General features: G+C 38.9%; 1 protein-coding gene across 3 annotated transcripts in view; it reads left to right on the forward strand.

Moving 5' to 3' along the window:
* Window positions 1-7573: 7573 nt before the first annotated feature.
* The window catches only part of morn3 (MORN repeat containing 3), a 39302-nt gene continuing 22546 nt past the window's right edge, over window positions 7574-24329 (forward strand). Inside the window, exon 1 of one of the 3 annotated variants that reach the window (XR_011356271.1) lies at window positions 7574-7942. Coding sequence is in view for 2 of the 3 variants with exons in the window: in XM_069933290.1 (XP_069789391.1) it covers window positions 7798-7942 (145 nt within the window). In the remaining variant the exon portion in view is untranslated. The remainder of the gene's footprint in view (window positions 7943-24329) is intronic. The other 2 variants (XM_069933291.1, XM_069933290.1) reach the window with 2 other exon arrangements.

Here is a 24329-nt window from a genome sequence, read left to right on the forward strand (position 1 = left end):
TCACACTGACACTAGTAACTGTGAGAGATGGGAAAATTGACCTAAAATTATGAACATGGAAGAAACTAAAGTTCATCAGTAAAATGGCTGAAACCAGTTCAAACAGGATAAGTTTGGGGCTTAGGATGCAGGAAAGCAGAGTCAGCACGATTAACATAAGAATCTTCTATCCTTTGTGACAAGACCATAGGACTAAGATAAGGAATGGTAAGGTACAATAGAATGTAGGAAGTTGAGGTAGTCTGGATCAGATAAGGGTCTCCTAGCCCTGGACAGAAGTACCAAGTCATACATTTCTAATTAGCTAACCATACACAGATTTATACATATGAAATTAGCCAACCCTAGATAGAATGAGTCAACTCTGCATATCAAGAGACTGTAGCCCAGAGAATCAGGAAGGTGTGAATAAGGACAATGACATGATGGGACACCCACAGGATACCCCCTGGTCCTCCAAGTGTACTGAAACTGCACGTAGGCAGGAAGAATTACCTATGCCAAACCCATCCAGGGGGCAGAAGAATGTAAGGGGGAGGGCATTCTGATACTGAAATTGACTGTATAAAAGTTGGGTGAGCCCCAGTATGTGTGTGTATTCCCAGGGTAAGGGGAAGCACCCAACTTTGCATTGTTGTAGTAATAAATGTTCTTTGTTCTCAATTTTTGTCTCGAGCAATTTCTTTAAAGGTACTTTAATTCCTAACAAATGGGGGCTCGTCCGGGATCACACTCCCTCCACTGACAGAGTACCCCGACGACGAGAGTAGGTGCACCCCGGCTGATTCAGCTGGACTCACGGGCGACGGGTGGCTGGTCAGTGGAAGAAGCGAGTGATATCCGAGAAGAGGCATTGAGAACAAACGGCGGAAGGACGCGCGCTAGAGCAGTACTGCCAGAACTCGGTAAGAGTATTTTACTTGTTCCTAAGTATGGGAATAGCGGGCAGTAGAGATGAGAGTCCTGACACAGGACGTGACCACCAGATAGCTACGTACAGCCCGCTTGGGATGATGTTATCTGAGTGGGGCACAGGAAAGACCCGCGGTAAAGACAAACTAGCGGGCAGTAGAGATGAGAGTCCTGACACAGGACGTGACCACCAGATAGCTACGTACAGCCCGCTTGGGATGATGTTATCTGAGTGGGGCACAGGAAAGACCCGCGGTAAAGACAAACTGACGACGGTCAGATATTGTTGTAATGAATGGGTGGGATACCCGGTTAAAGGGAGCTCCGTGTACTGGCCAAAATTCGGATCCGAGGATGAATGGATGTGTGAAGCTTTGAACTTATGGCTCTATCAAAACCAGCCAGACAATGTTGAGAGCAGGGAATATGCAGCCTGCTGGCTCAAGGGATCCATTGAACAGCTGGTTTTGAATGAGAAAGAATCCAGGGATAAGAGAGAGGAGGAACCTCTTGTCCCTGAATCACAGGGTTGGGATGTGTTACATTCCCTCCCTCCACCCTATGTTCCTCCTATGCCGGCTCCTATCTTTCCTTCCCCTCCTATGACCTACCCTTCTGCACCTTCCCCACCTCCCCCACCACTAGAGAAGAGAGAAGAGAGCAGGAGTGGTATGATAACTTGCTCACAAAGCACTCGATTACCACCTCTGTTGGCAGGAGAGAGAGGTAACTTTAATTCAGAACAGCGTGAGACTCTTCAGGAAGAAAGGGCAGAACCCTTTGATTCATTTCCCAGGGAGCAGGAACCCAGACCTAATAAGCCAGAAACCAATTGGATGAGACCACTGCGGGAAGTTCCCATGGGAGAGGGTCTCGGTTTCGTAAATGTGCCCCTGACCAGTACTGAAGTGTGTAACTTTAAGAAAGAACTGACCTCCCTGATAGAAGATCCCCAGGGATGTGCCGAACAGTTAGACCAATTTTTGGGACCATATATATATATACAATATGGGGGTCTCGACATAGAATCCCCAGCAGGGGAACAATTGGTACTAACAGGTTTTGTTACCAACTCAGCCCCAGACATTAAGAGAAAATTACAAAAGACAGAAAATTGGCATGAGCAGGGAATAACCCAGCTTCTACAGATCACACAAAAAGCATTTGTCCAGACATCTGAGGATAAGCAGAAAGCAAAGGCTAACATTCTGATGCAAGCAGTTAAAGGAATAGTAGATGAGTAACATGAAAAAAAAAAGGCAGGGACTGTGTGCCAGCTCCTGAATGTTGGGAGAAGTGCAGGGAGTGGGAGAGTAGAGACCAGAGATAATTTCATAAATCACGACTTCCCACTTCAGTCACTGACCAATATTGATTAAAATTCATGCTAAAAATTAAATGTCATAAATGATCGTTTTTCAATACTGTAGAATTAGCGAATTTAACTACCAGTTAATTCCAATTTATTTTTTGTTATTTTTTTTCTTTTTTTTTTTTTTTTTTTTTATTTGTTTGAAAAATAAATTTGTATTTAAATGTGATTTTGCACAGGGAGTACCTGAGAGTTGAGTGATGTTATAACATTTACAGGGAGAAATGTTTGCGCCAATAGGGTGAGTTCTATACATCTTAACTTTAAGTGTATGTGAGATAAAGAAAGGATCTGATGTGTAAAGTGGCTGGATCAGCCAGTTGAAGGGGGAGTGTGCATGTCCCTTTAAGTGCACTGTGGCACTTGAAATTGAGGCTTCAGGCTCTTGTCTTGCAGTTAGAGGTATGGAGCCCTATCAACACATTTAATACATTTCTTCTACACATTCAGCAGTCAAGGTCCGTGAGTTTAAAGATCACCCACCTCTGGAGAATAAAGATACCTCTGGGGATTCCTATGGGGATTCCTATAAGTTTAATCATTCATTTCTCTGGTGCATTTTCCTCCGGAGTGAAATTAATGCCTCAGCACAATTTCTCTGTATTGCCGCTGTTATTTAATTCATGATAACTTTCCCCCATTCATCAGGTTTATATTTAAATCCGGTAGTGCGGAAGTTACATTGTAAATAATCACGGAGGTAAACCCTGCGCAACTGGATTCAGCTTAATGGAGAAATAAACCTGCGAACTGGTCTATGGTGCTGTGTGAGTACTGCAATAGGTGGAATATGATTTAAATTGGTGGCATAGTTCAGAACAATTGGGTGCATAAGAATAATAATATCATTGAGAACTCACAGATCTTGTACCAGATGCTATTCAGTACATCTTGACTTAAGGACTGGAGAAATTGGCATGTTAGAATGAGATTGGCATGGTACCAATATTTCTTGATTCAATAATGACTCCACAAGCTCCAGGATTCATGCAGCAGAACTTTTAAGTGGAATATAATAGAAACTAGCCTGTACTTAAATTATTGTGTGTGCAATCCTCATAAGAACATCTTTTAACTTTTTTTGGTGCCTGTTTTACAGACTGTTTTAAATAAGGCCAGCTCCTGTGAGCTGTGGCACAAGGCATTTTACTTAAGGCAGAACTAAAGGTTGAATATGTTTCAAGTTCTCTTGCAGGGGCTCTTGTGCTGCAATGTCTGTTATGTACTCACTCTAACAAATTGGAGGGTTGTGCCCCATACAGACAAGCAGCTCCAACTGCATTTTAATAAGGTCTAACATATTCAAAACCCATGCAAATATGGTTTGTGTTTCATTTTACAATTTTTACACTAACACAAAGGAAAGTCAGATTGTTATTCATTTTATTAAAATCTAGTGATTGGTTATATGTAAAAGCATGGCAAGAGGATCAACTAAAACCTGCCTGGGATGGTCCCTTCTGTGTACTTTTAATTACAGACACCGCAGTAAGAACAAGAGAGAAAGGCTGGACCCACATTCAAAGAATTAATGACAAAGTGCCATAATGTTACAATTTTATTCGTTTTTTTTAATGGTTTATTCAGTTTTGTGTATTTTATTGCTGTTTTCAATGAGCTTTACATTTATCGTGGTTTATTCAGTTTTGTGTATTTTATTGCTGTTTTCAATGAGCTTTACATTTATCGTGGTTTATTCAGTTTTGTGTATTTTATTGCTGTTTTCAATGAGCTTTACATTTATCGTGGTTTATTCAGTTTTGTGTATTTTATTGCTGTTTTCAATGAGCTTTACATTTATCGTGGTTTATTCAGTTTTGTGTATTTTATTGCTGTTTTCAATGAGCTTTACATTTATCGTGGTTTATTCAGTTTTGTGTATTTTATTGCTGTTTTCAATGAGCTTTACATTTATCGTGGTTTATTCAGTTTTGTGTATTTTATTGCTGTTTTCAATGAGCTTTACATTTATTGTGGTTTTATTCAGTTCTTCTTGCATTTTATTGCAGTTTTCAATGAGCTTTACATTTATTGTGGTTTTATTCAGTTCTTCTTGCATTTTATTGCAGTTTTCAATGAGCTTTACATTTTTTGTGTTTTATTAAGTTCTTATTGTATTTTAATGAGCTTACATGTATTCTTCATTGTTGTTTACTAATTTCTTTGGAATATTGTTCGTTAATGTTTTAAGCCCCCCTGGAATAGGGGCAGCAGAGGTTACAATTCAGCTCCTTTAGAATGTAGACAGGGCATAGATTTAATGTATAGTCATAATGGGATATAAGGGATCCCAATACGGACCAGGGGAATTAAACAGCTTTAGTGGAGTACTCTCGATGTTTTAAGTACTTCTGGAGAAGGGGTAGCAGAGGTTACAGATTGTACTGTTTTACAGGCTAGAGAGGGCATAGAGGCAAGGTATTTAGAATACGGATCAGGGAAACACAGTGGGGATAGGCAGTCACACAGTGAGGCACCTGTGTACACAGACTAACCGCAAAACAAACAATGTACATTTCACACAAAGGGGGAAACTAACAAGCTAACCGCAAAACAAACAGACACTTCACACAACCACGAGACACATAATCCCCCACCTGGCTCTCTCTCTCTGATCATCCCTGAAGGGGAACACCTGTTTTCAGGGAGCTGCTGCTCATCTGGTGGTTATATAACGTGGAAAGGAGCGAAGTAGAGTGCAGGGTGTCAAAATCCTCACAAAGGACATGGTGGGACAAAGACAGACAGAATGGTAGTCAGGATTGTACATGTAGCAGAGAGAGAGAGAGTTGACACATATGCTAATGTTAGCAGACAAGCTGCAACACACAGTTAAATCACAAGAAACAATCCCCCCCCAGCTTGGTCTCTTTTCATCACCCCATGAAAGGGAGCACCAGTTTCCAACAACGTGAGCTGCTTGACACTTTAATATCAGGCTCCAAACAGCCTTCGGAGATCGGTGGCCCTAGGGTTCGGGGCTGAAGAGGACATCAGATACTAGCCACAATCAAACGGAACCGCCTGACTACTGCTACTCGTTCGCTGCTGAAGGCAGCGCTTCTCATAGACTGCGACTCGTTCGCTGCTGAAGGCAGCGCTTCTCATAGACTGCGACTCGTTCGCTGCTGAAGGCAGCGCTTCTCATAGACTGCGACTCGTTCGCTGCTGAAGGCAGCGCTTCTCATAGACTGCGACTCGTTCGCTGCTGAAGGCAGCGCTTCTCATAGACTGCGACTCGTTCGCTGCTGAAGGCAGCGCTTCTCATAGACTTCGTCGGGACAACACTTACAAAGGTCGTGTGCTTCAAAGACACTGCTTCAATATTTCAACGTATGGGATGGACTAGACTTTTTACTGAGAACTGGAGCCTGATACTCCAAACCCTAATAAGCAGCTGGACTCACTCCCCTGACCTTCATGGTGCTCCCCTACCTAAAGACTTTACACAGACATTACAATTCGGTTATTGACCAGCTGGGTAAAACTACACCTTACACTTGAAAGATCAGTGTTACTGATCTAAAAGAAAAGTGAGGAGGGGGGGGGGGGGGGGATCAGTCACACTGACACTAGTAACCAAAGATCAGTAACACTGATCATGGTGAAAGATCAGTATTACTGATCTAAAAGAAAAGTGAGGATTGTGAGAGATGGGAAAATTGACCTAAAATTATGAACATGGAAGAAACTAAAGTTCATCAGTAAAATGGCTGAAACCAGTTCAAACAGGATAAGTTTGGGGCTTAGGATGCAGGAAAGCAGAGTCAGCACGATTAACATAAGAATCTTCTATCCTTTGTGACAAGACCATAGGACTAAGATAAGGAATGGTAAGGTACAATAGAATGTAGGAAGTTGAGGTAGTCTGGATCAGATAAGGGTCTCCTAGCCCTGGACAGAAGTACCAAGTCATACATTTCTAATTAGCTAACCATACACAGATTTATACATATGAAATTAGCCAACCCTAGATAGAATGAGTCAACTCTGCATATCAAGAGACTGTAGCCCAGAGAATCAGGAAGGTGTGAATAAGGACAATGACATGATGGGACACCCACAGGATACCCCCTGGTCCTCCAAGTGTACTGAAACTGCACGTAGGCAGGAAGAATTACCTATGCCAAACCCATCCAGGGGGCAGAAGAATGTAAGGGGGAGGGCATTCTGATACTGAAATTGACTGTATAAAAGTTGGGTGAGCCCCAGTATGTGTGTGTATTCCCAGGGTAAGGGGAAGCACCCAACTTTGCATTGTTGTAGTAATAAATGTTCTTTGTTCTCAATTTTTGTCTCGAGCAATTTCTTTAAAGGTACTTTAATTCCTAACATAACCAAAGATCAGTAACACTGATCATGGTGAAAGATCAGTATTACTGATCTAAAAGAAAAGTGAGGATTGTGAGAGATGGGAAAATTGATCTAAAATTATGAACATGGATGAAACTAAAGTTCATCAGTAAATGGCTGTAACCAGTTCAAACAGGATAAGCTTGGGGCTTAGGATGCAGGAAAGCAGAGTCAGCACGATTAACATAAGAATCTTCTAGTCTTTGTGACAAGACCATAAGACTAAGATAAGGAATGGTAAGGTACAATAGAATGTAGGAAGTTGAGGTAGTCTGGATCAGATAAGGGTCTCCTAGCCCTGGACAGAAGTACCAAGTCATACATTTCTAATTAGCTAACCATACACAGATTTATACATATGAAATTAGCCAACTCAAGATAGAATGAGTCAACTCTGCATATCAAGAGACTGTAGCCCCGAGAATCAGGAAGGTGTGAATAAGGACAATGACATGATGGGGCACCCACAGGATACCCCCTGGTCCTCCAAGTGTACTGAAACTGCACGTAGGCAGGAAGGATTGCCTATGCCAAACCCATCCAGGGGGCAGAAGAATGTAAGGGGGAGGGCACTCTGATACTGAAATTGACTGTATAAAAGTTGGGTGAGCCCCAGTGTATGTGTGTATTCCCAGGGTAAGGGGAAGCACCCAACTTTGCATTGTTGTTATAATAAATGTTCTTTGTTCTCAATTATTGTCTCGAGCAATTTCTTTAAAGGTACTTTAATTTCTAACAGGGTGATGTCACAAAACAAGTTCACATCCACCCTATATTTACTGTCAAATATTCTTTTCATGAAGCTGAGATTGGTTTCACAATATTTTATGTTTTTCTTTCATCCTTATTTCATTTTTCAATGGGGAAACACACACTCCACGGGCCGTAAAGCAGCGGCCACGGGGCCTACTCCAGTTGCCATAGTAACGAGGCGCCTGTTTATAGACCAACAAGAGCATCAGTCACTGCCGGGGATTGTTGCTAAATATCCTGCTGGTTTTAATACCTGAATTATGTCGGTGCCGAAACGATTGGTTGTTAGTCTTCGCTCGGCTTTTCAAAAGCCTGTTTTAGGAAGGTTTCCCTTTTGATCGTCGCTGAAGCTGGTTGCCCTGGTAACAGTCGCGGCCGCCGGACCGAAAGCGCCGGGCATCGCAAAAATGCCATTTCTAAGACCTCGAAAGCCAGCAGAAAGACGCTGGAAAGAATGGGATGGAAACGCGCAGAAGAACGGACTGAAGAGCACCGTTTATGCAGTAAGTGGGGATGAATACACCGGAGAGTGGCGGGACGATAAGAAGCACGGTAAGAATAATAACCTTCGCAATCATGCGATTGAACATCATGGTGGTTTTTAAATAAAGTGCAGGAGGTCTGTAATGTTTCCTTCCACACTTCTGCAATCCGTTCCCGGGATCTGGGCGACACTAGAAAAGGCCATTGTGTTGAGTGAGTTGCCAGGTCATTTGAGAGGGCAGTTTAGGACACTGCTGGTGTGTCTGGAATCAGGTTTAAACATGAAGAGGAAAGGAGTCAGCTTTTCTTCCTTTTTTGTGTGTGTGGGATGTTGTCATGCTGAACTCTACTGTATTCCTGATAACTTGGCTCCATCCACCCTGTCCTGTGACCCCTCTCTCTTTTGACCTTGTATCAAGCCTCATCGCCCTGACCCTTCCCCAGAAAGCCTGGGGTCACGACACTGGATGAGGTTCTTGTCCATTGTGAATAAAAGCCTCGAGATCAGTGGCTCTGTCTCAGCCTCTCGAGTTATTTACTGTGCGTCAATTTATTCACTTTTTTTTGTTTTATCACTAATTGTACTGACAATAACCACAGCAGCAGTGCGAATATAAGACAGCTTTAATAAACTAATATGTACACTAAGAGATCTTGTCTCTCTGCAAGACGAACCTGGAAGGCTAGACTGTTGCTCTGGACTGCTTTATATACAAGGTCACCGGGGTGACCCCTGGTGACCTAATGGTGTAATAACATATCACCACACTAATAATGGACCAACTCCTGGAACCTGACAAGCTGGAGATAATCCACAGTCGCCAGATTCCTCAGACAGCTTTGAACTCTGGCTACGCTGTTTTGAGGTCTTCCTTCATCCTTCCGGCATCGTGGCCACTGACTCAAACAGACTTCATCTTCTCTTCTCCGGGTCGGACCCTGAGTATTTAACAATGATTAGGGACGCCACCACTTGCGTGGAAGCAATGGATGTGCTTGAGGGGCAATACAGGGAGAAAGTTAACAAGGTATATAGATGCCAGACATATGCTGGCCGCCAGGTGAATCAGGTGATGAATTCCTCCGGGCTCCGTAAGGATCTGGGAGGTCTATGTTGCAGCCATCAGGTCTGACTGCATGTGCCAGTGGTTACTCGAGCAGAGTAAGTTAGACTTAAAATGAGTGATCGATCTTGCAAAGTTGCTGGAGATCCCCCTCTGCAATGCAGAGGCATACTCTGCGAACAGGCTCACACCCCCCAACTTGGGACGCGGGTCTACAGGCCACCGGTCCACTACTGCGTCTGATTAACAAGTCCACCACAGCCTCTGTCTTTGCAGCCATTCACAACACCCCTGAAAATGCTGCCTGGCAGGAGATGCGGCGTGTTCCAAGTGCAGGAAGAAGGGCCACTACACGAGTATGCCCATCGCAGCCCTCCAGCCCCAGCGCTGCCACGTGCGCAGCATGTCAGCCAGCATCTTCCAGAGACATCCACGCCGCAACATGGGGGCTGCAATCTTGGATGCCACCGACTTTGGGGAGACCCACGTTGCCATCAGTGTAATGCCACTGACTTTGGGGAGACTCAGCATGGGTCGGACCACAGACTGACCTTGGCTTCGTTGGTGCTGGACCAGAACACCCCTCATCAACACGCCTGCTCCATGATGAACTTCTCCATCAACGACCAGGTGACTAAAAGTCCTTTTTGAAAGCAGGAGCATTGAGAGCTTTATTCAACCAAACGTAGTCCAATGTTACTCCCTTTGAGGCCCTAGCCTCAAAATCTTACTCCACAGAAATACATAGGTACACTACAGTAAAGCTAATCGTGTGGGGCATGACATATAGAGACTTTAAGCTCCTCATTATGGAGCAGCTCTGGGTGCTGGTACTGAGGTTAGGCTTCCAGTGCCACTTAGAGTGTCACTATGTAATATGACAGGCCTCTCCCATCCCTCACGGTCAGCAACCCACAGTTCCTTAACTGGCTGCTCTGTTCCCCCCCCTCCCCTGCTGGCCCAACCAACACGCAGTCTTTCTACCCACCCGCTGCTGTTCACCAATCTTGCCTCCAACTGTAAGCCAGTCTCTACAAAAAGCAGGGGATACAGTGAGGAGAACAGGGTGTTTATAAAGGTGGAGATATGATGACTCCTGGACGAGGGGCTTATTGAGGCCAGCACCAGCCCCTGGAGAGCTAAGGTAATGGTGTCAAGTGTGGGGGTAAACACAGAATGGTGATTGACTATAGTCAAACTATTAATTGCTACCTACAACTGGATATGTATCCCCTCCCATATATCGCGGATATGGTTAACCAGATCACCCAGTATCGTGTGTTCTCCACAAAAGACCTGAAATCTGCCTACCACCAACTCTCCACCCACCCTGAGGATCATCAGTACACAGCTTTCAAAGTGGACTGCACCTCTACAACTTCCTCAGTCCCCTTTGGAGTCACCAATGGCGTTTCCATCTTCCAACAGGAGATGAACCTGATAGTAGACCAAAATAACCTACACGCAATCTTTCCACATCTGGATAATGTCACAAACTGCGGCCACGACCTGCAAGTCCATGACGTGAACCTCCAGAAATTCCTTACCACCGCCAAACGCCTGAATCTGACCTATAATAAGGATGAGAGTGTTTTCCGCACTACTCAACTGGCGATCCTTGGCTGCATCATGGCGAATTGGGTAATTGGCCCTGATTCCCGATAGCATGTGGCCTCTGCTAGACCTCCTCCTTCCCCTCAGCCTCAAGGCCCTGAAAAGGTGCCTGCGGTTCTTATTATGCCCAGTGGGTTCCAAATTATGCAGATAAAGCCCGCCCCCTTATCAAATCCACCTCCTTTTCCCTTAAAGTAATGCATGGCAGCCTTCTGCCGTATAAAGGAGGATATTGCGAAAGCCGCAACCTATGCGGTGGATGAATCTGCCCTCTTCCAGGTGAAGAGAGTTGCATCCAGTTTTTGCCCTGGACTCACCCTCAATCAGACAGGCCATCCTGTTGTCTTTTTCTCCTGTACCCTCCGGGGCCCTAAAGTCCGGCACTCCTCTATAGAGAAGGAGGCTCAGGCAATAGTTGAGGCAGCACAGCACTGGAGGCATTACCTGGGTGGCAGATGTTTTTTTTAATCCTGCTCATGGACCAATGGGTGGTGGCGTTCATGTTCAGCATTAAACAGCAGGGTAAGATAAAGAACAATAAAATTTTGAGGTGGAGGATCGAGTTCTCCACCTACAATTACAACATCCTGTACCAGCCAGGGAAGCTTGAGGGACATGTGCCAGTGCACAGGTGGATCACCTCAAAGCCGTCCACAATAACCTCTGCCACCTCAGTGTCATGAGATTTTTTTCAATTTATCAAATCTCTGAATCTGCCATACTCCATTGGGGATGTCAGAGACATGACGAGGGACTGCGGGATCTGTGTGGAGTGCAAGCCTCACTTTTACAAACTGGGACACCTGATAAAAGCCACATGCCCCTTGATCGCCTGAGTATGGACTTCCCTCCATCACTAATCGCAATACCTACTTCCTAATGGTTACTGATGAGTATTCGCGGCTCCCCTTTGTCATTCCCCTGCCCTGACATGACCACTATCACAGTTATTTGGGCCCTGCACAGCTTGTTCACCCTGATTGGGTACCCATTTTACATCCACAGTGACCAGGGGTTGTTGTTCATGAGCGACAAACTGCAACAATTCCTGCTGGCCAGGGGTATCGCCACCAACAGGACCATGAGTTATAACTTCGGGGGAATGGTCAAATAGATAAGAAAGAGAGAACGGCCCCTTGCCCTAAAGTCCAGCAGACTGTCTGTCTCTCATTGGCAGAAGGTCCTTCCAGAGGCGCTGCATGCCACTTGATCTCTGGTATGTAGTGCCACTAACACTACCCCTCAGGAAAGAATTTTCTCCTTCCCTAGGAAGTCCGCGTCGGGGACCACGCTACACTCTTGGCTGACATCTATGGGGCTGGTCCTGCTACAAAAACACGCGAGGGGACATAAAACCAACCCCCTGACCAAAAGGGTTCATCTCTTCCATGTGAACCCCCTAATAAGCGTATGTAGCCTACTAAAATGGGCACAAGGAAACGGTCTCCATCTGGGACCTTGTGCACACAGGGGGGCCCTGAGGAGCACAGCCACCAGGCAGCACCCCCCACTTCTGTAGTCACTTGTTATGTACCGTTGCATCCTCCCCCCCCACCCCAGTCACTCCGGCTGAGCTGTCATGCCCTCTGCAGGTCTCAACATAGCGCTGGAGGTCTGGGATGAGATGGCAATCCCGGCCAGGGCTCTGCCAGTTCGTAAGGAAAAGGAACATCAAGCCACCGGACCAAATGAACCTATAAGACTTTGTGGCCCATATCATCCCGCCAGACAATTTTAAAAAAAGGAGTGAATTTATGCTGAAATGTATTGTATTTCTGATTTCCTGACTCCATCCCCTCCCTCTTTTGAACCTGTATAAAACCTGTACAAGACCTCCATCACCCAGAAAGCCTGAGTCATGACACAACGTGAGGTCCTTGTCCATTGTGAATAAAAGCCAGTGACTCTGTCTCAGCCTCTCCAACTACTTACTGTGTGTCAGATGGTCCTTTAGCTTTTTCTTTGCTATGGCTTTTGACTGTGGCATGTTGGCTTACAATCATCTTCTGCGATGGTGGGGCTCTCAGTAGGAAACTGAGATAGATCATCCACGTAATATTTACGACTTCTTCATCCTTAGCACTCGTACTGGATCCTGCTATCTTTAAGGATGAGGATGTACTTGAATTCCTCCTCCTCCTGCTTAATTGTTCACAAGCATTCGTAAAAGGATGTAGCAGAACTATTGAATTTAGATCTGATCCAATGGTGAAATTGCTTAGTTCTAGCTGTTCATGGTGTTTAACATGCAAATAGTTGCAGTTTAACCAGATAAAGATTTAATTTTTAAAAATGTGACCAGTGGAGCTTTAGACAAATTCTTTATTACTGGTACTCTTCATTGAACCAAGATTCGTTGGTACCTGACAAGATTATATTGGTAGAATGAGGGATACAGGGGCCTTTTATTAAAGAAGGTAACAGATCCAGAAAGTTTTTCATAAATCTGGCAACTGCTTGGTCACCATTGCAGGTACAACTTTTTTCTTTTTCAATATTTTTATTAATATTGAAATTTCACATCCAAAAATACAGAGTACATATGGATATGTTAAAATTCAAAAAGATGCATTACACTTAAATCACATCATTTCATCCAAGGTACTCCACTTTTTAATCAAACAGATTATGTTGTATATTATTTAAAAAAAAGGAAAATATAAACCCACTAGCAAGAAAGAAGCTGTTTGGCCCCCCCAAAAAAGCAAAGAAAGACAGAATTCTTATGTGATAAATTACCTCATTAGTCAACATTTCTAGAATCATAATAAATCAAAGGTTATAAAAGTAATTCAAAAAGGGTCCCCATAGTGTTTGAAAATTTACCTTCAAATCAGAAATTTAACAGAACTTTTTAATATTAAATTAACTGTTTACAGTTTTCAGTGGGATTAGATTTGAAGATCATGAGTGAATTACTGATCTAGTTACAGGAATGTTGAGATAAGTGTACTATAGGAAAAATATGAAAGGACGGGCATTGACAGCTCTGATTAGCGCGCTAATGCCAGGATAATAAAAATAAAGATAAATTTGGCCATGGACATGTTCACAGTGGAAAGGCAATAGAAACTAAACACTTTCTATACTTGCTGGTGTTACAGAGTTCTGTGTTGTGTATTGGCCTATATCTTGTGTGGTTTTGTGTTGGAAATTGACAGTTTGCCTTAGAGAGCCACGGTGAAGGTGGACTGCTGAGAGAGTGGGAGACGGATAGGGCATGTGCAGAAGATGATCTTGAAATTTCTGGACTTGGAAGACAAGCCACCACTGGGTGTGACTGTGAAGTGGAAGGAGGCCCAAGCAGAATCATTGTCTGGGAGGCAGTTTAGAATGTTGGGCATTTTAAAAGGAATGAACATTCTGAAGGCAGCCAGAAGGATCCAGACCAAGCCATTGTTCCTTTCTTTGCAAGCAACACAAGAAGACAACTTTGAATTTTGTGCTCTCTCTCTCTCTCTCTCTCTCTCTCTCTCTCTCTCTCTCAAAGATCTTTTGGCTTCAGTTTACCAAACAAACTGAATTTTGTTTATGATCTTTGCTTCAGTTGAGATCGAAGTTTTGTGAGTCTTGTGTGTTTTGTGTTTGTTTTGTGTCTTAAGTTTTTCTGTGGGCTGGTTGGAAATATAACTTAGACTTTAATTAAATATGTTATATTTAAGATGGGAAATTTATTAGTTTTACAGCATTATAGAAATTTGCATAGTAACCAGTGGGCATCATTATAAAAGGGGGGGAATTTGAATTAAAGTTTGAAAGTGAATTTTTGTTAATAAAGTAATTGTTCACCTTTACCCCTGTGTGATATGCCTTCTTTGTGGTTGCTGGTTTGATCTTGTAACACTGGCAGTAAGTATTTAAAATATATGTGAATCATTTGTTTTAAAAATGCAATTTATTGCAATTTTTGCACCTCAAATTAACAAATTTTGTGACATGCTCATGACAATAAATTCTGATTCTGCAATACACGAATTCGACGTGCCCTTCCAAAAGCAGTCAAATTTAATTTTTTTTGAAAATTTTATTTATTAATCATAGTAAATCATACAATAAAAATACAGACAAATACATAACATTTTAACCCTTTACAACCTCCACCCCCTACCCTAACCCACCCCACCCTCCCAAACCTCTTCTAAATGCCCCAAAGAAAGAGAAGAAAGCAAAAGGAGGAGATCAATTAACATAGCACCCATCAATTATTTGCCATGGTTTGGGGCACCACCACCAATGCGTGGGGAATAAAAATTAATGATTCAACTGCGTATATTCCACATATGTGCTCCAGGTTTTAACAAAAAAAAAGAATAATTATTACGTAAATTATACATTATCTTTTCCAACAGAATACAAGATCGCATTTCTAAATGTCATCATTGAATACTCAAATTAGACCCATTTTTCCAAGTAAATTGTTAAACATTTCCTAGCCACAGCTAAAACTAATCTCAAAAAAGCAATTTGAAATTTATTCAATTTTAACTCCAAGCTCAATTTCTTAATATAGCCTCCCAGACAATGACTCTGCTTGGGCCTCCTTCCACTTCACAGCCACACCCAGTGGTGGTTGGACTTCCAAGTCCAGAAGTCAAGATCATCTTCTGCACATGCCCTATCCGTCTCCCACTCTCTCAGCAGTCCACCTTCACCTTGGCTCTCTAAGGCAAACTGTCAATTTCCAACACAAAACCACACAACACATAGGCCAAAGAATCAAGTGGAATTTAAAATTTGAAAATAGCTTCTAAAAGTTCCTTAATTCTCTACCAAAAAAATCTCACTGTCTCGCATGACCAAGTGGAATGTAAAAAAGAATCAGTTTCCTTATGACATCTAAAACATAAATCAGAAGAAATAAACATAATTTCTCCTGAGTTAAGTATAACTGATGAAGAAAATTATAATAAACCAATCTATTACCTTACATTTACAATTTTAGTCATACTATCCTCAGATAAAATCATCCAATCATCTTGAGAAATAGATATGGACAAATCTTTTTCCTATTTTTATTTAGATTTATAAACATCCAGCTTGAACATTTTATTCTGTAATAAAGCATACATTTCAGATATAAGTCCTTTTTTTACCATAAATTTAAATTATTGTAGGTCCCTTGCATTTAGGCCTAGATTACTGATTGATTCAGTGATTTAAGATATTTTGCTCTTGCTCACAAACAATGAGAGTCCATTTAAATCTACTATTTAAAGTGTTTCTCTTTACCAGTTGAACATTATCCTGTATGAGTTCACTCTCATGCTATCAAAGCATTAAAAAAAAACATAGCTGCTGTTACGAACCATTCATAATGAGCAGCAATAGACAATGAATCAGACAGTGTTTAATTTTAAACCACTAATTTTATTTCTTACTCTTAAGCTATAGTCTTAACTCTTAAACTATCAACACTAAATATATCCCCAGGTATGTGCAGGTGTCTAGTGTACCCAAATCATTACAGTCCAGGCTTACTTCAAAGTTCAGTCTTTCAAATTCAGTGTTGAAGCATAGGCCTTTAAAATTTGATGCCCAGAATCAATGTTGAACTGATAGGAAGACTGGAGTTGTGGCTGCTACAGACTCATGAATTCTCCTTGTGTTGCCTTTGAAGAAATGTTCATCCACACGAGCTGTGGTCATAACACTCCTGGTCCTTTTGTAGGCAAGACTCGAACTGGGTGGCCCCTATGAAGCTTCCAAGACCTTAGCATCAGTCTCTCTAAGTAACTTCACTGCTAGTCACACTTAAAATGAGGCAGTCTCTCCAAGTGACCTTCAATGTTGGTCACCATCAAAATGAAGCACGTTGCTTCCCAAGAGACCCTGAATTCCATAGAAATGGCCGGCCGCAAGAGCTGCTTCAAAAAGTTGCTTTCTCTTCAGCAGTCAGAATGGTTCTCCCTTCAAGGAATTCTACGAACAATTATACCGAACTGAGAATGAAGGGAAAGAAGACAAAATAGATGAGTTTTTAACTAAAATTGAACTACCAAAATTGCAAGAAGAGGAGCAAAACAAATTCATAAAACCATTTGAAATAGAGGAAATACAGGATATATTAAAAAAGCTACCGAACAATAAAACGCCTGGAGAGGACGGACTCCCAATAGAATTCTATAAAACATTTAAAGAGTTATTAATTCCTCCTCTCCTGGAAGTAATGAACCAGATAGAGGAAACACAAAACTTGCCAGATTCATGTAAGACAGCAATAATTACAGTAATACCAAAGATGGGGAAAGATCCACTAACACCAGCATCATATAGACCAATATCTCTACTTAACTCAGATTATAAGATAATAGCAAAACTATTAGCAAACAGATTGGCCAACTGTGTACCAAAAATAGTAAAACTAGATCAAACTGGATTTATTAAGAAAAGATGAACAACGGACAATGTCTGTAAGTTCATTAACTTAATCCATGCAGTACAAGGAAATAAGATACCAACAGTGGCTGTTGCTTTAGACACAGAGAAAGCCTTTGACAGGGTAGAATGGAATTATTTATTCAAAGTATTACAGAGGTTCAACCTACCTGAGAAATATATTAATTGGATTAAAGCATTATATAAGGGACCATTGGCGAAGGTGACAGTAAATGGATATGTATCGAACCAATTTAAATTAAGCAGGTCAACTAGGCAGGGATGTCCACTATCTCCCTCACTGTTTGCTTTAGCAATAGAACCTTTGGCAGAACTGATAAGAACAGAAAATAAAATAAAAGGGATAAAAGTAAAAGGGAAGGAATATAAAATCAATTTATTTGGAGATGCCATCATAATATACTTAACAGAATCAGAAATATCAATAAAAGAATTACATAAGAAATTGAAGGAATATGAGAAATATCGGGGTACAAGATCAATGCAAATAAAAGTGAAGCGATGCCAATGAATAATGCAGTTTACACAGAGTTTAGAAAAGAATCACCATTTAAATGGCAAACACAAGCAATCTGACACCTAGATATTAGATTAGACAATAATTTAGGCCACCTATACAAATTAAATTATCAGCCATTAATGAAGAAATTACAAGATGACTTAGAACATTGGAAAGAATTGCCACTAACACTGATAGGAAGGGTAAATTGCATTAAAATGAATATCTTCCCAAGGATTCAGCCTCTAATGAATGATATGGTTCAATTGAATGCTAGTATAAGTTCAGAAATGAATACAGTTAAAGCACATGTGGATGCATCTTATGAAGAATTTTAAAAATTTCAGACTGCTTTTTCGGACTGTAAACAACAAATGACTTCTAACATAGAAAAAGTGCTGAAGGTTGAAAAATCAGTTATAGAATTGGGAGAACGCGAGAAGGAGCTAGAGAGGAAAATAGACTACTTGGAGAATCAAAGCAGAAGGAATAATGTGAAAATTGTTGGTTTGCCAGAAGGTATAGAAGGACAAGATCCTTTTCATTTCTTTAAAGACTGGATCCCGCAAGTATTAGGGCAAGAATTTTTTCTGGAGGATTGGTACTGGAAAAACCCCTAGAGCTCTAAGAAGAACACCCTCAGCTGGTCAACCATCGAGACCGGTAATAATTCGATATTTGAATTATTTGGACAGAGAAGCAATACTTCGACTAGCAGTGCAAAATGCGAGACAACAACAAACTCCGTTATTGATTCAGAATAGCAGAGTTTTTTAAAATCCTGATTTGAATCAAGAGGTCATTCAACGGTGACGTCGATTTAATCCAGTTAAATAAGTTTTGTGGCGTAAAGGTTATAAGTCTACTTTTCGCTACCCTGCAGTGTTGAAGGTGTTTTATGGAGACTATCAATTTCGGTTTTTTGAGAATGATCGTGAAGCAATGATTTTTGCTGATTCATTGCCAGATATAAGAGGACAAAGACATAGTCTATCATTGTCTCCTAAAGAAAAATCTGCTTGTTCTGGAAACGGAAGAAATGGCAGAAATGGAAAAAACGGGAATGGAAAGAGTTCAACTTCTTCTGAAATGGGATCTTCGAGATTGGAATCTCTTGGATGAAAAGAAGAATTTTCTTTTTCTTACTCTATTTTTTTTGTTATTATGATATTTTGATGTTATTCATTGTTTGGCTGGGGAGGGAGAGATTTGCTCTAAGTTCTTTACTAGTCATCAGCCACTGGTGGGTTACCCACACCCAATTTTTGCTTAGAGGATTACTACCTTTTGGTAGTGTTTTTTTTTGGGGGGGGGGAGATTTTCTTTTTTTCTCCTTTATTATTTATTTATTTTCATTTTAGTTAATTTTTAAATTTGTGATTTTTTTTCTATTGGAGGGCCTATATACGTTGATTTGAGTTTTTATATAAAGATATTATTGATATATAGCAATAATAGTAAGTATGTCAAAGTTGAGGTTTGCTACTTTTAATGTTCGAGGATTAAATAGTACGATTAAGCGTAAATGAGTCTTGGCGTATATTAAGAAAATGAAAATTGATATTGCTTTTTTACAAGAAACACATTTGAATGTGAAGGAAAATATGAAATTAGAGGGACTGGGTTGGGCATGTATATTCTTCTTCATTTAATTCTAGGGCTAAAGGCATAGCAATTTTGATACATAAAAAATTATCTTTTGAATTACAATCAATGGAGGAAAAGGCAGGATGTATTCTTAAATTGAATTGTAAGATTTTTAGTGAATTTTGGACTTTACTTAATATTTATGCCCCAAATGCAGATGATGAAATATTTATTTCAGATGTATTTTTATGTTTGGGTCAGGCTAATGATAATATTTTAGTTGGTGGTGATTTTAATTGTGTTTTGGAACCTTTATTAGATAAATTTCCGAAGTAAGTTAAGAAATCCAAGATGTAAGTTCAGGTTCAAGCGTTGATGAAAGATCTTAATTTAGTAGATATTTGGAGAAGTCTTAATCCGACAGAGAAAGATTTCTCCTTTTATTCATCTGGACATGAATCGTTTTCAAGGATTGACTTCTTTTTAGTATCGGCACACTTACAAGGAAAAATACAAAAAGCGGAATATAAAAGTAGGGTGATTTCAGATCATTCTTTGTTATATTTTACATATGCAACTTCTGAGAAAATTCAAGTGGCCCATCGTTGGAGGTTTAATACAATGTTGTTAAAAATATGGAATATATTGATGTTTTGAAAAAACAAATTAATTTTTTTTTAAAGAAAATTCTAATTTTCTTCAAAGTAAGTTTGTATTATGGGATGCTATGAAAGCTTATTTGAGAGGACAAATAATTAGTTATACTTCTAAAATAAAAAAAAAGAATCGATTAAATCAGAGTCTTGAATTAGAGAATCAGATTGATGAGTTAGAAAAGGCATTCCAGAAAGATGCTACAGAAGATCAGAAAATAGAATTATCTAGATTGAAATTGGAATATAATACTTTGCAATCTTATCAATTTGAATGTGTGATTAATAGGACTAAACAACGGTATTATGAATGGGGAGAGAAAGCACATAAGGTATTGGCATGGCAATTAAAGAAAGAACAGATTTCGAGAACTATTAATGCTGTTATATGGAATTCTCTTATTACTTATAAACCTCATGAGATTAATGATGAATTTTGTTCCTTTTATAAAAAGTTATATACATCTGAAGGAAAACAAGAAACTGGATCGGTTGATCTTTTTTTATCACAGTTGAATTTACCGATATTAGAGGATGCAGGTATACAGGAGTTAGAAGAACCATTTACTGATTCGGAAATTAAAATGGCTATGCTGGAAATGCCGAACGGCAAATCGCCTGGTGATGATGGATTTTCGGTTGAATTTTATAAAATTTTTTATGATGATTTATCTACAGTGTTTGGGGATGTATTACATCAAGTTGGGGAACATTATGAATTACCTGAGTCTTGTTCTAGTGCTTTAATTACAGTAATCCCAAAAAAAATAAAGATCCTTTGAAAGTATCTTCATATAGACCAATTTCGTTGTTAAATGTAGATTATAAAATAATAGCTAAAATATTAGCGAATAGATTGGCTATATTTTTACCTAAGTTGATTCATGTGGATCAAACAGGTTTTATAAAAAATAGATGTGCTTCAGATAATATTTTGCGCGTGATTAGTTTGATTAATACATTTCGACAATCTTCAGATCACCCAATGGTGATATCTCTAGATGCAGAAAAAGCATTTGATAGAGTTGAATGGAATTTTTTGTTTAAAGTTTTGGAGAAATTTAAGTTTGGTCCTTTCTTTATTGGTTGGATTAGGGCTCTATATAGTAAACCGGTAGCTAGAGTATTGACGAATGGTTTGATTTCGGAACCCTTTAAGTTATCTCGATCAACTCATCAAGGTTGCCCTTTATCTGCGTTAGTGATTGAACATTTAGCACAGCTGATAAGACAAAATACACAGGTATGAAAATTTTAGATGAGGAGTATAAAATTAATTTATTTGCTGATGATGTATTGGTGTATATAATAAACCCAGCTCAGTCACTTTTGCACTTGAAGGAGTGTTTAATAGAATATGGATGTCTTTCTGGATATAAAGTTAATTGGGGGAAAAAAGTGAAATATTACTGGTAAGTGAAGGAGATTATTCAGTTTATAAGAATATTATTAATTTGAAATGGACTGATCGAATTAAGTATTTGGATATAATTTTGAATGTTAATTATCAATCTTTATATAAATTAAATTATGTTCCGTTAATAAAAAAATTAAAACTGATTTGATTAAATGGAAAGATTTACCTATTAATTTAACGGGTAGGATAAATACAATTAAGATGAATATTTTTCCGCGTATACAATATTTGTTTCAATCTATTCTGTGTTTACTTGATAATATTTTCTTTTGAGACGAATAAAATGGTTAGGGAGTTTTTATGGAGAGGTAAATTTTCGAGAGTAGCTTTGAATAAATTAACTTGGAAATATGAGTTAGGGGGATTACATTTACCACATTTTCAAAATTATTATGAAGCAGCCCAACTTAAATTTATTAGTTCATTGATGGATTTGGTACAGTCTCCTAGTTGGGCCAAAATTGAGATGGCAAATATTTCTGAATTTGAAATACATTAATTTTTGTTTAGATGGAATATAAATTTATTACAACAATATAATGTGCCTATACTAAAACATTTAATGAAGTTATGGATGAAGAAAAATAAAATGATAGGCTCTCGGGGTAAATTATCAGCTTTGACTCCGTTGTATAATAATCAACTTACTTCTTTTTCAATACATAATCGAAGTTTATTGCATTGGAGATTTAAAGATATGAAAAATTTGGAAGATTGTTTTAAAGAGGGTAAATTTTTATCTTTTAATCAGATGTTGTTTCTCTATTATCAAATTTGATCTTTGGTAAAATGTATGTTTGGTAGAGATATGATTTTACCTGAAATGACTAAATTTGATACTTTTCTTATGAAGGTACCAGAGAAGGGTTATATTTCATCTATCTATATCAAATATTACAGGATGGTATGGATAAAAAGGGTTGGGATAGATCTAAAAGTAGATGGGAAGCGGATATTGGTTTTATTTTTTCCGAAGATGATTGGTTAGATATCTGTTGTGATAGTGTAACTAGATTGATAAATGCATGTTATGCAATGATAAGTATAATTGATGTAAAAAAAATTATAGTTAAACACCTGAAAAATTAAAAATATGGTTTTCATGAATCAGACTTGTGTTTTAGATGTGGTAATATGGTTGGAACTTTTTTTCATGCTGTTTGGTCATGTGTGTGTGTATATACACACACACACAATCTTTTTGGAAGAAAATTCAATTGTTTTTAGAATACCTGTATAAGATTAAAATACGTTTAGATCCGACAGTATTTTAATTGGGTAGTTTGCAACCTCTGAAAGGCTTGGGATTAGATAAGTTTCAGCTTGCTTTTGTATATTTAGCTTTATCTGTAGCGAAAAAATGTATTGCTAGTACGTGGAAAGATACAAATATGATTGATATTAATAGATGGCATAATGAGATGATATATTGTTTAATAATTGAAAAAATTACATATTTCGTGTGATAATTATAATTTTTTTTATTAATAAGTGGTTGTTATATTCAGAATATTTACATTGATTAGATCTTAATATGTATATTATATTTTTTAATTTTTTTCTTTCTTTATGGCTCTCCTTAGGAGAGTTGGCTGAAGGGGGGATTTCTTTTTTTTATATATATAAAAAATAACGTTCATATTTATGGTTAATTGTTGTATATGTCATGTACTATTTGTTTTTTGAAGGAATAAATAAAGTTTTAAAAAAAAAAAGGATACAAAACCTATTTCAATCGTTACCAATTCCCTTAACAGAGAAATTCTTCAATGAACTAAAGAGAATAATAAGGAAATTCTTATGGAAAGGGGGAAACCGAGGATAGTGCTAGATAAATTAACAGAATGGTACAAACAACGTGGTTTGCAGCTACCAAATTTTAAAAATAATTATAGAACAGCACAATTAAGATATCTATCAGATTTTTATCAAACAAGGGAAAAGCCAGATTTGACCAAGATAGAGCTAGATAAAATAGGGGAGAAGGTACCAGAGCATATACTTTATAAGTGGGATGAAAAACTGGTGCAATATAGAAGTTCACCAGTACTGCACCATTTACTCAATATTTGGAAGAAGATTCACGTAGAAAGGAAAAAAACAAATTACCAACTACCAAAATTATTATTGACGCAAAATCAACTAATCCCTTTCACAATAAATAACCTTTCCTTTAGAGAATGGGAGAGAAAAGGAATTAAAAGAATAGAAAATTGTTTTTTGGGAAATAATTTATTATCGTTTGAACAAATGAAGTACAAATATGGAATATCTCATGTTTGCATATCATCAACTGAAAACCTACTTAAAGGACAAATTGGAAAGCAGACTGAGATTACCAGAAAGAAGCAGCTTTGAATATGTGATTACAGACAGAATGATAATTCAAAGATTTATAACAAACATGTACATCAAGCTGCAAGAGAAAGAAAATGATGAAATAAGCTATTTCTTTCTTTCTTTGGCTTGGCTTCGCGGACGAAGATTTATGGAGGGGGTAAACCCAAACAAAAGTGTGAAAAAGACCTAAACATAAAGATAAAAACTGAAATATGGGAAAAGTTATGCTCTGGAACTATGAGAAATATAATAAATATGAGGTCATACATGATACAATATAATTGGTTACACAGGCTATATATCACGCCCCAAAAGTTAAATAAATGGGATCCAACATTATCAGATAGATGTTTTAGCTGTAAGAAGGAAACGGGAACAACAGTACATACAATTTGGGCATGTGAGAAAGTGAAAATGTTTTGGGAAGATCTAAATCAGGTATTAAATAAAATCACAAAAAGCAACATACCAAAAAATCCAGAGATCTTTCTTCTAAGTAATATAAGAAGTAAAGAATTAGGCCTCAAACTGGATGAAGTGCAAAAAAGATTTATTATGATAGCCTTAGCTGTAGCAAAAAAATGTTTAATGTCAACTTGGAAATCAGAAGAGAGCCTGAGAGTACAGCAATGGTACATGGAAATGAATAAATGTATTCCATTGGAAAAAATAACATATAATTTAAAAAATAAAGTCTCATTATTTGAACAAATTTGGGGACCGTACATGGATCACAACAGAGAGGGCCTACTGTGGACCTCCACCCCCTAAAATGATAGAATGAGAAGAAGACAAAATGAACTGATCCAGTGTGTAAAAGTAGATGGCACAATTTTCTTGTTTATGTTCATTGTTTGATGACATTGTTTAATGGGTTTATTGTATT

The sequence above is a fragment of the Narcine bancroftii genome, chromosome 4 (assembly GCF_036971445.1).
Source record: "Narcine bancroftii isolate sNarBan1 chromosome 4, sNarBan1.hap1, whole genome shotgun sequence".
NCBI lineage: Eukaryota > Metazoa > Chordata > Chondrichthyes > Torpediniformes > Narcinidae > Narcine > Narcine bancroftii.